The sequence below is a fragment of the Epinephelus moara genome, chromosome 12 (genome assembly GCF_006386435.1).
Source record: "Epinephelus moara isolate mb chromosome 12, YSFRI_EMoa_1.0, whole genome shotgun sequence".
NCBI lineage: Eukaryota > Metazoa > Chordata > Actinopteri > Perciformes > Serranidae > Epinephelus > Epinephelus moara.
Genome location: NC_065517.1, coordinates 23,580,701 through 23,596,906, shown reverse-complemented (window position 1 = coordinate 23,596,906; position 16,206 = coordinate 23,580,701). Strand labels below are relative to the sequence as shown.

General features: G+C 42.1%; 1 protein-coding gene across 2 annotated transcripts in view; it reads right to left on the bottom strand.

Moving 5' to 3' along the window:
* Positions 1–16,206, bottom strand: part of LOC126398965 (glutamate receptor ionotropic, kainate 2-like) — an 86,620-nt gene that overhangs the window by 36,898 nt on the left and 33,516 nt on the right. For both annotated transcript variants that reach the window (XM_050058641.1, XM_050058642.1), the window contains exons 5-6: positions 14,603–14,656; positions 12,951–13,124 (exon numbers count right to left, since the gene is read on the bottom strand). In XM_050058641.1, the coding sequence (XP_049914598.1) occupies positions 12,951–13,124; positions 14,603–14,656 (228 nt within the window). The remainder of the gene's footprint in view (positions 1–12,950; positions 13,125–14,602; positions 14,657–16,206) is intronic.

The window sequence follows — 16,206 nt, the reverse complement described above, 5'->3', positions numbered from 1 at the left end:
AATGCAAGTCTATGGGGAAACGTCTTTTTGAGTCCCATGGCAACACGTGACGGAACCGGATGCTGTATTCCCACGTTTGACCATGATGTAAAATTGGCTTCAAAGCCTGTCGGTGTTCCTGGGGGCTTCAATCACCCAAGTCAGTGGTATACATCCTCTGGGGACCATGAATATGTGGACACATTTTCATGGCAAACCATTCATAGTTGCTGAGATATTTGAGTCTAGAACAATGGTTCCCAACTGGTCCAGCCACGGGGTCCAGATTTCTCCTTAGTCATTAGTTCAAGGTCCATACAGCTTAATAAATTCAGCTTCATGCTTGTGTTTGGCCATGTCATCAAGCTAGTTTGCTGCCTCTCTGAAGTAACTGTCTTTTAGTCACTCACTCTACAGCAGGGAATGACACTTCAGAATAGAAGCTCGGTGCTGGAAATCCAGTGTACTTAAAAATCAAGTGTGTTTTTACAAACAAGACACATTTGAAGGTCACTTGCGGTCCATTCAGAATGGACCCATGACTCACTTTTGGACCGCGACCCACCAGTTGGGAACCACTGGTCTCGACCAATGTGGTGGACCAAAAGACTGACGGACCTACATTGCCATCCCTAGAGCCATACTGCTAGCATGGCTAAAACAAAGTGAAGGAGATCATAGATTCTTATTGCAAGTCACTGTCCATAAGAAACATCAAACATGATACTGTGCATGCGTAACTGTTTTATCAAGCCTGACAAAAGAGACTGTGAATGCTCTGAGCAGTGGTGTCCCACCAGACCCTTCAGGCAACAGCATGCTGTTGGCAGCACTGTCCACTTCAGAGTCCACCCTAATTAGCACCACGCTGCCTAACCTACATCTGATTAAGTGGCTGTTTAACATGATGGCCTTTCCTCATATTTAATCAGCTTCCAGCCACGTTCAGCTAAAAAAGCTAGTAGGTGCCCACTCCACAGGTTTTACCTCCCCTCTCTTCATAAGCAATACAGTTTCCAAAATTTCCACAGTAGCAAAGCTTTTACAAATCAAACAATATGATAAAGTAATCTGTTAGGCGGTGTTTGGTTGTTTTAACCTATTTGTATTATGCTAAATTCTCTTTCAGTGTACTTTATGAAGATGTAAAGGCTTTAAACAAATTAGACATTAAAGCGAGACGTGTTACAGGGTGCAAAATCAAAGGGAAAAAGATAATAAGTCTCTCTTTTTAAATTCCGCCTCTCCATCTCTCTCCCGCTGCCTGTTTTCGCTCACAAAAGGCTTCTATGGACCGAGGGAGCATTGGTGCTAATAATGTTGATGCTGTGCCAAGCCCAGCTGGTGGTGCCCGGCACAGGGCATCGAGTGTCTGCTCTCCACAGTTGCTGTCTTTAAAAGGCTCTTTCCTCTGCCAACTGGGATCAGAGGGAGGGAGATCACATTGCTGTAATGGACGCAACCAACCTGTGAACCTGTGTGGAGTGCAGTCTGTTAGCTCTGTGTACCAAATACAGCATCGGAGAGGACTGTGCTGTTCTGTGTAGCTGCAAAAAATATGTGCGTTATGAAAGCGCCGGCTGCAATAATACCTCATTACAGCATCTATCTATCTATCTATCTATCTATCTATCTATCTATCTATCTATCTATCTATCTATCTATCAGGAACAATTAAATGTAGTTATTAAACTGAAATTAGCTCTTTAATCCCTTGCTACTAATTAGCTGACACATACTGTATATTGATACTTATATATTTTTGCTAAGCCAAAATTTGCCACGAATATCAGTCATGGTGATGCATCAGTTGGACGCTGAACCATACAGAAGCTGCTGCACTGTTCCACTATGTGGATATTTACTGTGAGCACTTCCAGTGTGCTGTAAAACTTATTTGAGCTGCAGGGTGAAAACTCAGTTGGGAGCAAATAAAATGAATCCCCGAGTACTGGATCTAATTTCCAGTGGAGTTTATTTCCGCGGTGATTCATATCAGGCAAAATGACAGAATGTGTCCTCTATTCAATATCATATTGACGGGGGAACTCCAAATTTGGCTCAACATCCGCACCGAGGACCCTCATTTGGTTGAAATGCAATATGAATGAAGCTCGCATGGGGGAGGGATTCATGTGGCTGTATTCTCTTCCCATTGTCAGATTCCAGGCGGCCGTGCGCTATACCCAGCGACAGACCTGAGCCAAGTCCTTCCCTTTTAGAGGAGAACTGAATTAGACACCTTACAGTATGTGCTTCACACTTATGTTCATCACAATACAAACACATACTTGTATGTAAACATGCATGGTAAAGCGTCTTCTAACCAAAGCTGCCATCCAGCACATTCTTCTCTCCTGCTCTCACTGTGTGGGTGGCTTCTACTCTACTCCCAGCAGTGCTTGTTAATGCAGTGAGGTACCTGTTCTCTCCCCACTCTCTCCCTCTGTCTCCTCCTGTCTGTCCGTCCCCCTGTACATTTCTCTGCAGCCCCGCTCCCTCCCAGTGTCTCTTCCTGTGTGTGCAGTATCCCCGATTCGAGATACGGCTCCCAGTGTCTCTTCCTGTGTGTGCAGTATCCCCGATTCGAGATACGGAAAACAAAAAAACATACAGACTGCAGTTCTTAATAAGTATACTTTTTAAAGACGGTGGGTCTCATTCATGAAATGTGAGTAGAAATGTATGTGTATTGGGGCATCCATCAATGTTAGTAGCTCTGATCTTTTTGTAGGTACTAACAATCTACAACTGCCTCTGCTTGTAGTGCCTGTGTAAATAAGAAATATACATAAATATTGCTTGTCATTATTAGAAATTACAATTTTAATTCATATTGTGCCCAAATGCAAAAAATATATCACATTCAGTTAAATTAGTTGTCAATCAGCAGATTTAAGCTTCAGATTAGGATTCTTAATAATGTGAATATGTTATGTAAATCAACTTAATAGATGTGTTTTCTACATTTCTGGCACCCCGTTCCCACTTGATTCAATCAGTAGAGAGAACGCCACAAATTGAGCATGGCGTTAGTTCAGGTAGGACATGGTGTCAGCTCACATTCCAGCTACATCAGCTGATCTCAAACAATGGAGCAACTCATTGATGGAAGGGAGTCAGCTGATAGATCACATGATTCCTTTCTATGCAACCAATTGGCAAATCTCATTCAGGGCGCCCTATTTAAACTGCTCTGGCCTGCCAACTGTTGCTGCTTCCCCTGCAAGCTGCTTTGCAACCCACCTCCACCTCAGCTCCTCCTTTTCATGCTGTCTGACTTATCAGTGTCATCTCTGTTTGTCATTGATGCTGCTCTGTTCTGTTCCCGGGGGGTCTTTGTGGCTGCTGCTCCCTGCCTTAGGCTTTCCATGTAGGCGCATGGAAGGGCATAGATGTGCGCTCTCTCTGCCTCAGGATTTCTTTATTTGCACGTGGAAGGGCAGACAGGTGTGCTCCCTCTGCCTCAGGCTTTCCATGTAGGTGCATGGAAGGGCAGGGAGGTTTGTGTCTCTGCCTCAGACCTTCCTTATTTGCACGTGGAAAGGCGGAGAGGTGTGCTCTCTCATTGTAAGTGTCAGCTCATGATTTATTGTTTGTCTCTGTTTTGTAGGATTTTTTTCTATGGTGTATTCTACTTTATCATTATTATTTTTTAAATGGTTGAAATAAATCAAATCAAATCAAATATTAAAGGGTATGTGTCCGCTGCTTCCCCCCTGGAATCTACAAATATGGCCACAAGGATTCATTGTGTCATCGTTTTAAGTCTAATGAAGAAGTCAGCTGAACTCTAATGTTGTCTTTTCATTGAAATACATGCATGCTCCAGATTTGTCTCAAGAATAACATGCAGAGGCCCGTTTCACACAACCGATTTGCAAGCGCCGCTTGAACGCAGACTGTGAACAGTGGCAGTGTCACATTTCACAAATAATTGCCATACACAAATGCAGATAAATCTGCGAGGGATCCGAGATGCTCAGGGATGCGTCGCAGGTACGGGATTTGTTATGATTAGTGAAATGTGTCACAATTAACAGGAGAGGAAATGATCTCATGTCGCAAATCACAGCTTGCCTGTTGCAAATTTGTTGAAATGGGACCCAGCGTGTGCACGCATCCTTTCCTGTCAATCCCTTGTGTTGCACTTTGTATCCCTTGGGGGTAAGCAGACTGCCATTAACTACTATATATAGGGAGGCAGTTACATAATGTAAATACACTGAGTCGCTCTTGGTGAAAAAATGCTGGCCATACACAGCATTATGTAACGGAGATCTTAAGAATGATAACCATATAAGAATGAAAAATGTACTAAATTTTCACTTTGGTGTCTCAATACATCTGTCTCTCTATTTCCCCCTTCATCATCTGTATGTCACCGAAACGAGCTTTCCTTGTGTACTACGTGCAGTCACACAGTGTTTTTATGACTGGACAGCATTATAGGAGGAAGAAAAAAAAAGGCAATTTACTTTTCTGTGTTGGGGACAAATGCTGCGCTGTTTTTTTATTTTTTTTTTTCAAAATCATTGTCATTAGCAATTGTTTACTATACAGTATCCTGGAAAAAGTTTGCTGAGCGTGCATGTTCTGGTGCTGAATTGAAGTTAAGTGTCTTGCCCTAGGATATCTCAGCAATAGCTGCTGATGGGAAGGAAAAGAATTAGTCACATTTGCAGATTTTCTTTACTGGTTTGTCAGTATATTAAAGGAGTACTTCACCCCGAAATGACCATTTGTATATCAATTACCCATCTAGTGTTACATTGAATTTGAAGAAAACATTGTGCTTTTTGTATGTCTGCGGTAAGCAAAGAATCCAAAAACGAAGATAAGTCTTGATGGATTGAAGTCAGAGGGGTCTCATCTGTTTGGAAACTGTCATACATCTTGTGCAGCATAATCCAAGTCTCATTTATCCAGTTATATGCTCAGTACTTCCTGAACCTTTTTGATGAGGAAGTGAGCTGAAATTGAATCTTATCTGCCTTCTGTTTTAGGGTGCTTTCAGACATAGAGTTGTCTTGCTTTGGTCCGAATCAGGGACTAATTTTGTCAACAAAGTTGCATAATTGCCTAGAGTTGGTTCGTGTTCTCACGGCAGCATTTACAAGCAGACCAGATAAAATGCCTTGCGCAAGAAAGCTGCTCTTGATTGGTCAGAATTTCCATGTGGGAAGAATCCAGGAAGTAAACAAAACGTTGAAGAAGAGTACACTTGCAAGATAAATGCAACACTTTCTAGTTTCTAATTCTAACTATATTGCTGTCATTGTTCATTTTAGTCAAACCATACAGTTTGAAAATGAGGCGCGGCTCCAACTGGAAAACAATGTTTTGATGCATTGGATGTGCTGAATTACGCAACCCAAACAATGCGTAATGTGACTGCAGTTGGCTCGGATCGAGGTCTGAACCCGTTCTCACGTTTGTTTGTAACCGGACCAAGACCACCTCTTCAAGAAGGTCTCAGTCCGGTTGTTTTGGTGAGCACCTGAGTGTGATTGCCATGTTCACACCTGCCCAAACAAATTGCAGTTAGGAGGCAAATGAACTTGAGTTTGACTGAACCGAACCAAACGGCAGGTGTGAAAGCACCCTTAGCCAGACTCCATTGAATACAGGACTTGTTGGTCTACCCCTGCCTCAATCAGTCAGCTAGTTGTGTGACTTTGGCTTTTAAAGGGTTAGTCACACAATAACACAAATTAACTACCAATTAAGTCAGTGGTAGATCAGCAACTCCTGTGTTTAGCGAGGTGAAATTAATGTTTCCGATGGAGTCTGGCTTTAAAAAGAGCACAGATAAGTTTCACTTTCTGTTCGGTCTTGGTGAAAATGCATGTGTTTGGGAAGTACTGAGCATACAACTGTATAAATGAGACTTGGATTATACTGCATGAGTTGTGTTAGATGTTTTGATATAAGTCTGTTCAATTAGTCAAGAATTTTCTCAGTTTTTTGGATTCTCCGTTTACCAGAAGCATGCAGGAAAAACAGTTTCCTTCACAAATTCAGCGCAACACGGCGGGAGTAATGACTACACAACTAATCATTTGTGGGCTGAAGTAGGCCTTTAAGTATCTCCATGTGTTTGTTGTGTTTCCAGTTCATTTAGCCTGCTACGCTAACATGCTTTTTACAAAGTCCCATGTGAGCGGCGGCGGCAGCAGCCCCATCATGTTATACATATTACCCAAACAACTGCTCTCTATTAATAAGAGAGTCATTATTATGAGCTATTACACCAGAATTGCATTGATGACACTGGAGAACATCCCGCCCTCTGTTGTGGTAATTATAGCTCAATGAAATGTAGACATAAATGAAATGATGCAGATGTAGAAATATCTGGCCCTAAAGCCTCAGTGAGGCGTACAATTGGGGAAACTGTTTTTTTTCTTCTTCTTCTTTTCCTCAATTAAATCCAAGTATATACTTAGCCCAGTGAATGGGGATTTAAAAGAATGCAAATTACAACCAAGCATTAAACCAAATATCTCATTAGCTGCAGGCGATAATTATACACAGATGGGACAAATAATACCTATCTATCTATCTATCTATCTATCTATCTATCTATCTATCTATCTATCTATCTATCTATCTATAATTAAAGATGTTGTGGGGCTCTAACTGCTTTTAATTCACATGGAAATTAAGGGTTACAACAATTTGAGCTCTAAATTTCTCTAGGGATGCAGTTAAAGAGTCGACACAAACAGGCGAGATCACACACACTTGCATGTCTACACACAAATGAACTGGACTAATTAGCATACCCCGCTCTTATTATGCAGCCCTCCACGTCAGAGATACCTCTGACAAACAGAGTTAAGAGGCAGGGGCCGAGTGTGTTTGTGGCTGCGAGCCTGCCCAGGCCGAGGAAGGACTTCTCATTATGCATCCTTCCCTGAGACAACACTCGGCCTCACCCAAGGCTCGGAGTGTCACTGTGATTATACACTACCCCGCATTAATGCGAGCCTAGTGGCGTGATAAAACATCGCATGCACCTCTTGACGCTCGTAACACCCCCTGCCCCCATCTTTCCTGCCTGTTCTCCTCATCCTCATCAACTCCCCCTCCTGCTGCCGCCATCACACCTTCCCCACCCACCTCCTCCTCCTCCCCCCTCCACACATCTCAGTCAATCAATCCTTCATGAAATCACAAGGTGACACGGGCAGCGTTGTCCTGGTAACCATCGCTACACAACTGTTGCCTGGTCACCGAGCACAAACAAGCCCAGAGCCCAGCAAGGCTTCTGTGCAGCAGAGAATGAGAACAAGGTATGAGGGAGAGGGGGGGAATAAAAGGCTGGAGGGAGGGTCGGGGGTGGAAGGTCACACACTGGCTGCTGCAGCACACTTTAATTTAATGATACCCTTCAAGGTGGCTTTCTCGGCCCTGAGCACTGTAGCATAAATGTCAGGCAGATCTACAAATTAATTAAACACATTTGAGCCGCGGTGAAACCAAATATTATCCCAGCCCATACGTTTATAACGTAGGTGCGGGCTATTTTTCAAAATCACCAGCAGAACTGTTTCTCCATTATTCCTTTATTATACCATTAAAATGACAACGTTTTTATATTCATGCTGGCTGTTTCTTCATCGACGCATTACAAGGAATCCTCTTAGGGCGAAACACTCTAAAGAATAAAATACATCACAGCCGGGATTTATAAATAGAGCACTCTAATGAAGTACTTTATCAAGCTTGCATGAGTCTTTGGACGCATTATTCATTATTTAACGGTGGTTCCAGTCCAGTGAGATATGTCAATATGTGGTATAGGATCTGACAAAATGATTCATGCAATGCTAATGAATCAATTCAACATTCCCCACTAATATCCATTAATTTCCGGTGGAATGAAAAAAACAACATTCAAGTGATTTAACCTCCTTGTGCGTTGCATTAATCTTTTTGCATATATAAAGTAACTGCTTTGCTTGTTTTCGCTCCACGGGAGAAAAATGATACACACAGTGTTGTCTGAGAGAGATAAAACACGACGTGTCTATATTTACAGCAATATTTTCTGGCAAGACATCATAGTAAACTGTGGTATATTTACACGGCTTTATCAGGAGAGTAAAGCAAAACATTGATTCCTGGAAGTGATGTGCGTTTTCATTTTTCATCCCATGTAAGGGACTGTGTGTTATTTATGAAAGGGGAAGAGGGAGGTGCAAAATGGGGGAGCCACTTCAAATAACTTTTTAAGCTCTAGGGAGTGAGTTATGTTTTATGATTTGGCTTAGGGGAGGGACGCTCAACTTTAATGGTTGTATTTTATATTTATAGAATAGATAAAAAATAAATATACTCAGAACCCCAAAACCTGCAAGTGTATTTTTATTCATAAACTGTGAAAACAGAAATTATCGTCACTAGGGCTGCAACTAACGATTATTTTTATTGTCGACTAATCTGTCGACTATTTCTTCGATTAGTCGACTAATCATTTTTATCGAAAAATGCGTTAAAATGTTGAAAAATGTCGGTCTGTCTCTCCCAAACCCCAAAATTATGTCATCTAATGTCTTGTTTCGTACTCACGCCAAAGGATTTTAGATCCCCGTCATGGGAGAGTGTGTAAAGCTGCCAATATTTGAATGTAAGAAGCTGCAATAAGAGTATTTTGGGGTACTTCTATAGTACTTTTCTATGAAAAATGACTCAAACCGATTATTTTAATAGTGGATAAGTCATCGATTAGTCGACCAATCGTTGCAGCCCTAATCGTCAGATATTCAAACTTCCGGTGGTCCTTGAATCTATCATGCGATTAAACTTCTTTATCAAGAAAATTTATATAATCTAAGCTTAAAGTAGCTTAGCCTGGGCAAATTATTTGGGGTTGCTATTTCGGAAGAGTCATAGACAAAAGCCCAATTACTAGTACATTCTTTCGCAGTTTGTGCCGGACATGGACTTTTGCAATTTAAAATACTGCATAGACTTCACTTATTAAAAAACAAGCTCTGTAAAATGTATCCAAATATCAGTCCAGCGCGTAACCCTTATGGACAACCATCAGCCTCACACTAGCCCACATGTTCTGGCACTGCCCAAGAGTCACAACATATCCACAAAATATTTCTCAGTCGCTATCATACGTCATGGGTTGACCTGTAGATTCTGATCCACTGACCGCACTCTTTGGTATTAAAGGTTCTGATCTTGTGTTAACCAGCTCCTAACATAATATGTTATTTGTAACCCTACTAGCACGTAGATTGATACTATTAAATTGGAAGCAAACACGGGCTCCTGCCCATTCTGCCCTCCTGAAGGATGTGATGCACCACCTGCATTTGGAAAAGATTAAGTTCTTGTTAACAACCAGATCTGGCAACCCTTTATAGACCACTTTAAGAAAGATGCATTACGTTCTTCCTCTAACTAGCCCAGTTTAAATGACATTAAACATGGTCAATCTGATTTTATTATTTATTTTTTTAGTTTTAAATTGAACGATAGATTTTATCTGTAAATATATTATTTTGCAAACTTGTATCTTTTTCTATACGTGCATGACAAATCACCTTTTGGAGTATTTTTGATTTTTGACTTGATGAATATTTTCTATATTTTTGTACCAGAAATTGTTTTAAGATAAGATAAGATACACTTTTATTGATTCCATAATTGAGAAATTCCAATTTATACTACTGCCACTGTTTGTATAACTTAGAAAACCCCATTAAAAACATTTATATTCTCTCAAAGTCACTTTATTTAGTGTCTCATTTAAAGTGTCAACCAAACTGAAGCCGTTCGCACCAGATCCTGCAATAAAACATGAAATCTGCGCTCCTGCGTGCGTGACAAAGGCGTTTGTCAACTTCAGTGTTTAGTTTTTTAACTTCTAAATGTTCAACTTAAGACTCTGTGTGTGTGTGTGTGTGTGTGTGTGTGTGTCTGTGTGTGTGTGCGTGTGTGATATGTAGGCTCATTAAGTTTTGTTGTGTGTAGCTGTCACGCACATATTCTGCTACAGTGGCAGACTGCTTTTGTGATGATATGATTTTTAAGGAGGATTTGCATTTTTTTGCCACAAATTAGCTGTTTGTTTTTGGTGATAACTCCCTCTGTGCTGTTGGCAACATACTTACATTTGGTGTGAATATACAAAAATATGGTTACTTATGGTGAAGGAAGATTCATGCATTTTCCCCTAGTCACTCAGGGAGGCTCAAAGAAAAATATTTGTAGGCCCTGGGAGGGTAAAGATAAAAAAAACAACAACAAAAAAACAAAAAACAAAGCCACACCCAGCCACCAGTCCCCTCTGATAAATAAAGTACAGTCCCTAAGTGTGAGTTAGGGCTGTGAATGATATATGTTTAGGCACTTCTAGCCTTCGGTCTTTGATGAAAAGATTTTTCACACCAGATCTTGAGTCTGCCAAGAGGAAAGAAAAGACTGGCTGAGAGCAGGGAAAAAGAGGTGTTTGTCTGCAAGGGAGGTGTTGTGAGGGAGGTGGAGTAAACTCACTATTTACAACAACACCCAGGCCCAGAGAAGGACCTTGAACGTCCATGACGAGCTCCATTCCCTCTTTCACTTTCAAATCACCTTATCCCATGATTTTTTGGACGCCATCCTAAAAAACCAAGGCCATAATTTCCATCCAATTTGTTCCCTCTCTCTGCATGAACACTGACAGATTGTCATATTTTGGCCACGCTCCCAGAGGAGAGTTGTGAGAGGCAGGAGGGCAGATAAACGGCTATTACCATTCACACCGCCTCATTACTGGGCATTTAGACCCAGGAGCACCGGCCCGAAAGCACCACGCAGAGGGCATTCACGCTGCTCCTGTGCCCACCCCAGGAGCCCTGCACCATGGAACTTGTGATTGACAATTGGTGCTCATTTATTTTTCTCGATAACTATTATGTATTTTAAAACATTGATTTTTTTTTTTTAAAGCTGTACCATGCAGGATTGTTGGTTACTTTTTGTAAACATACTTGCCAGTGACAGTAAAAGCCAACCCTAGATTCACTCTGGATTGGCATTTTGCCTTGCTATATTTGCATTTTTTTCTGCGCTGTGTCTTTTAGATGCGTGCTGCTTATGGTCCGGCACCTGGTTGCTGCCATAGACTGTATAAAATAATGGATGCAGCTACCATGAAGTCACCGCATTTCAGCCATCGCCATCTTGGATTTTCAGCTGAATCCAAATGTCCACCCTCTTGACTCGCGAACTGAGCCCACGCAGACTTCAGTTGTACGTACTGGGACGAGTTCACCATCATCATGTAAAGTCTGTGGACAACCCTCGAGACTGGACTACTCGCTGCAGTAGAAATGTTCGAGTGACGATTACAATCATTGCAACTGCTCATCTGTCCCTGCAGATGATAAGATATAAATCCAGTGTATAGGGTTGTTTTGTGAGTCAACAAAATAAATATCTGGACAACATCTAGACTGCAGACATTCACATACAGAGATGGTTGTAAATACGGATCTAACTATGTCTAAATAAATTGGGTAGGCCCATTAGTTACATCAGAAGATCTTCTTTTGTTATATTTCGGCCATTTTCAAGCTCATATACATGGCAATACACTGCGCAACCTATAGTCCGCACGTCTACAAGTGTGGCGAAGTCTGCATGTTTGGATTTAGCCTATGTATTGCGGAGAGGGTGGAGCTATCATGGAGTGGGGGGTGGGTCTTTCTCAAGGACTGTAAATTTCCTTTCTTGTACTGTCGTCATGAATGTTAAGATTAGCTATAGAGACCAGAACTGTTTTTTGTAACAGGCTGTAAACTGGGTTATTTCTGCTGTAAAGTTAGACATTCTAACATGACGGTTTATGTGGATTGACTCGATTCTGGAGCCATTCAACCCCGTTCATTCATTTTGTGTTGTCTTCGTTTTTCAGCCCCGGATGTTGTCACTTGGTCGCTACTTTCTCATAAGCTCCAACCTCACCTGAGCACTGTGGGGGTACATGTCCGTCAAGGTCCCAAACATGTAGCCTGGAAATCCAGACTCAAATCTAGAAAGATTTTGAGTCTGGCCCTCACCAATACACCCTTCCTACCCAAGGGGCGGCACTAACTGAGGCATAGTAAATGCCGCCGCACGCAATTGGATAGCACGATAGCCAATCAGAGCACAAAAACAAGGTGACGTATTCATTGCACTAAGCCCCATTTGTTTGCCAACCAGTGGGGCTAACTGATATATTATGCTTTTGCCATATCCCGTCGGCAAAATGGCAAAAACGTCCTTCCTGGAAGCGAAGGCTTCTAGGGCAGTCTTCTGTTCCTCTCTCAAGGAAAAAGATAATAGTAGTTGGCTTAGCGATTCTTTCAAAGCTAAATTGAATGGACGCGGTCCTTCGGCAGCTGCCATCTTGGCTGTTTACTTTCCGACTCCTACAGCGCAGCACTGTCTTCATCATGTTATGCCTGTCCAGAGCCCGCCTCTGTCAGATAGACTTATCTGATTGGTCCGATAGGCGATTCAGCGGGCTCTGCTCATCGGGGCCAGATCCCCGTGCAGAGCAAATTTGAAGTTGCTGGGGGCGGGGCATCTGGATTTCCAGGTTACCAAACATGGACAATTAGAGCAAAAACCAGGTAGAGGGCAGAGTCTCTGCAGAAAAATATATGGCCACACACCTCTAGTGGGTCATAAGCAATGATTAAAGAGGACTCACTTCTGAATGAGTCTAAACATGTTTTTTCAGTAAAATCCTGCATAGTAAACCTTTAATGTACGGTCACCTTGCTTCATAAAGATCATTATATAAACACACAAGTGCCTGCAGCATAAACCCCCACAAAGGTGCTGTTACATCACATATGGCTTCAGATTGATTTGGTCATTTGGACAGACAGAATGAAGTGCAGCTATGAGCATGTTTCTGCACACACAGCATAATATTTACATTACGCAAGCAGCATGAAAAGGTTTGAGCCTACCGTCATGAATCCATCCAGCAGGCCTGAGTCCGGTTTGGGTGGGGCTTGTAGCCGCTCCATTGACCACTTCTCGATGATTGACGACACCTGAGAGTTTTCTGTGTTGAGGATGCGGAACCCGGTCATGTTGACTCCACTGTAACGGTACGGTTCCATGTCGAGGGCAAAAAGGTCCTGCACGCATACAGATGAAAGTCTAGATGTGTTTGAGTTGCAAAAATAATTCATTTCTCTAATTTATTTGCGTGTGCACCTCTGTACTGTACATGTCTCATCTGTCCTGGGTAATTAAGAGGAGTCATTTGAGTGGCAGCTTTAGCAAGTGACAGCAGAAGAGTGCAGTTGAAGGTATTTCAGGGAGTTATTTTATCTCATGCTGAGGCAGCAGCCTTGATGAAGGCAAGGCTCTCAAGGTTACAGGCAGGCTTTTGGTGGACTGCCATCTATCATGTGGAAGTGAAAGGACAACCCAATCGTCCTGCATACAGCATGTCTGGCATCTCACCAGGCAGATGTCTTTGGGATGCAACAACACAGTTGACAGAGCAACAGCAGGTGATGGACGCAGAATGGGGGTGCCACGGTCAATGTTTGCTGTCCTATTCTGAAAGCAGCACGGATGGCTCAGTACCAGTATACAGCAGCTTTGGCCGGCGCCGTGGCCTCCAACCGGCCAAACACTGGCTGATGTTAAAAGTAGGCATGTTTCCACCCCGACAAGCAGCAGCATGCCGCTGACACAGGCCTATAATCACTATTCTCTTTCCTTTCCCAATGACATACCTGCTGTCACTCACTCCCTTTTCATCCAGCCAGGTTCTTATGTGGATGCACGAGGGACAGTCACATGTCCTGTGCACTGCTAAATGTCTTTTTCAGGTCAGTTTGCTGCAACCTCTCCCTCAGACTTTTCCAACTGTGCTCCAAACAACACACCACGCCATTTGTTTGTTAGCTATAATGGACCAAACGGGTGACAGTCTCATCTGCTCAGGGCTATTATGTGAGCTCTCAGTCTTCTGTTCTCTGGGCTCAGCGAAGATGTGCCGCTGTTCATCTGCAGCGTAGCGAGCAATCTTTGTAGTGGCTAGATCAAAGAACTTTGGAGAACTTCAATCGCTGCCAGAGTCGGAATAAAATATATCCAGCTGCTTTTGTTTCCTCCACTCAGGGTTGCGGACAGCAGCACGGGGTGAAGAGGTTGGCGCGGGATTCAGGAAATAAACTGAAGTTAAACTTTCACAACCGATACTTAAAAATGCAAAGAGTGTATTTATAATCAGCTACGTGACAATGACGAGGCTTTTCAAGGTCGTCTATTTCTATCAGCACAGATTCAGGTTGTAGTTCAGGTTCAAAATTCTTCGCACAAAAGGAAAATAATAGCACATTTTTCTTTGACTGGCTCCTGGTTGAGTCATATTTAATTTTATTCTCAGAGAAGAAAAAATGCTTTCAGATACACAGACAGACGGATATATTTTTTTCATCCTTTTTTTTTTTTTGCCTTGCGACAAGCACTGCAAGAAGCCCAAGAAAACAAAACAACCACACACTTTTTCAAGTGAATAGTGCTGTGCAAAAAAGAAAAAGACAACGCAGTATATAATTGCATTTTGTGAAGATTAAAAAAGAAGTGCCAGCGTACTCACCAGGGTAGTAAAAATATAATGGTAGTACTCTGTCATCATACCCATGGCCAGGGCCTACAGGGAGAAAAGAACATCGGGTAGTGACTAGAAATCTAAGATTAATAGCTTAATGAGCTTACTACTTTATTCAATTAATTTGAATTCTTTATTTAGCTTGTATTTAACCTGTATAGTCACTCTGACGGCTTCTCGCTGGTTAGGAGAGCAGCTGAGAATGAAAAAGTTTGCAGTAAAAGAGGCCAGAAGCTTGTCTAGCCATTGAACTTGGAGTCCAGGTGAGAATGGCGATTGATTAAAATACATATGTGACCATAACAAACACAAAAAAGCATCAACGTTATTGGACAATTTCACGTCAGTAATCTTCAGGAGTGCGTTGGAAGAGGCACTGAATGAAGCTGTTGACATGCAGTATATGTTTTGTTGTGCCGACCAAGTATTACTCACCATCAATAAATAATACATCTTGTTTCTTCCCATAGACACACAGGTGTCTGTGGGTGAGAATTCAAGCAGAGCAATATGCTCCTGAGAAGACGTCAGTTCAATAAGAACCCCCGCCATTCTCATAAATAATGTGCCTCTGTAAAATGAATTTAACATGCCTGTGAGCAGAATTAGACTTTCTAATTAAAAAACCTTTATTGTGCAATGGAGAGCTTCCATTATGACGGGTCAGTAGTAGAGATCTAATATTCCACAAAGAGATTAAAGATGCACAGAGCAGAAAGTAGAATCATTTGCATTAGCGCTTAAAGAGAAAGAGAGAGTAATAAAGGGAACGCATACTGTCTGAGTTTATTGTTTTAGTGCATGTACATAATGAATGAGCTATGTGTTTATGTAAGGGGGAAAGAACGTACACAATAAATCAGCTAAGTCACAAATGTAGCAGACTGTCCCCTTAACTTAACTGATCTTAAAAGTGAATAGTATGGAACTCCAAAGTGCTCAGTATTAAATAAACAAAATTCTTATGAAATTAGAAAAAACATATGAATAAATTAAGCAAAATATATGAACTGAAAACATTTATACCCAAAAACTTCAATTAATAGCCCGGGCTATTAAAGGGCCAGTGTGTAAAATGGGTTGAAAACAGTGACATCAGTGGTCAAATTCTAGATTGCAGGGCTCACTCGCTCACCCCTCCCGTCGGGTAAATGACGGTGGCTTCGTAGGGACAAAAAGCCCTGCGCACGACTTTTTCAGGAGTAGGTCTATCTAGCGACGAGGTGAATGTTTATTTAGAAATCTAAGCCATGTTACGATATTGTAATGAATCCCTCATGAGCAGGAGACCAGAGGAGCGTTCGGGAAAAAGGCCCGTTTGAGCACTCCAGAAACTCCGGTAACACTCCACTCCATCCCAAACTCTGACTCTTCTAGCGTAACAGACAGACTTCATAACTTTACACACATACTCGTTTACCATACCGAGTGGGGACCCCCCTCCCCTCTCTGCTCCACCAATCTCCAGCCCGCACACTGACTGACAGCGTAGCCGGTAAACAGAGCTCAGCTGTTTATTTAGCCTAGCGATATCTCCGGACTATAGTAGCTGCAATGGACGACTTTGAACGCGATTTTGAAGAGTTTCTTGT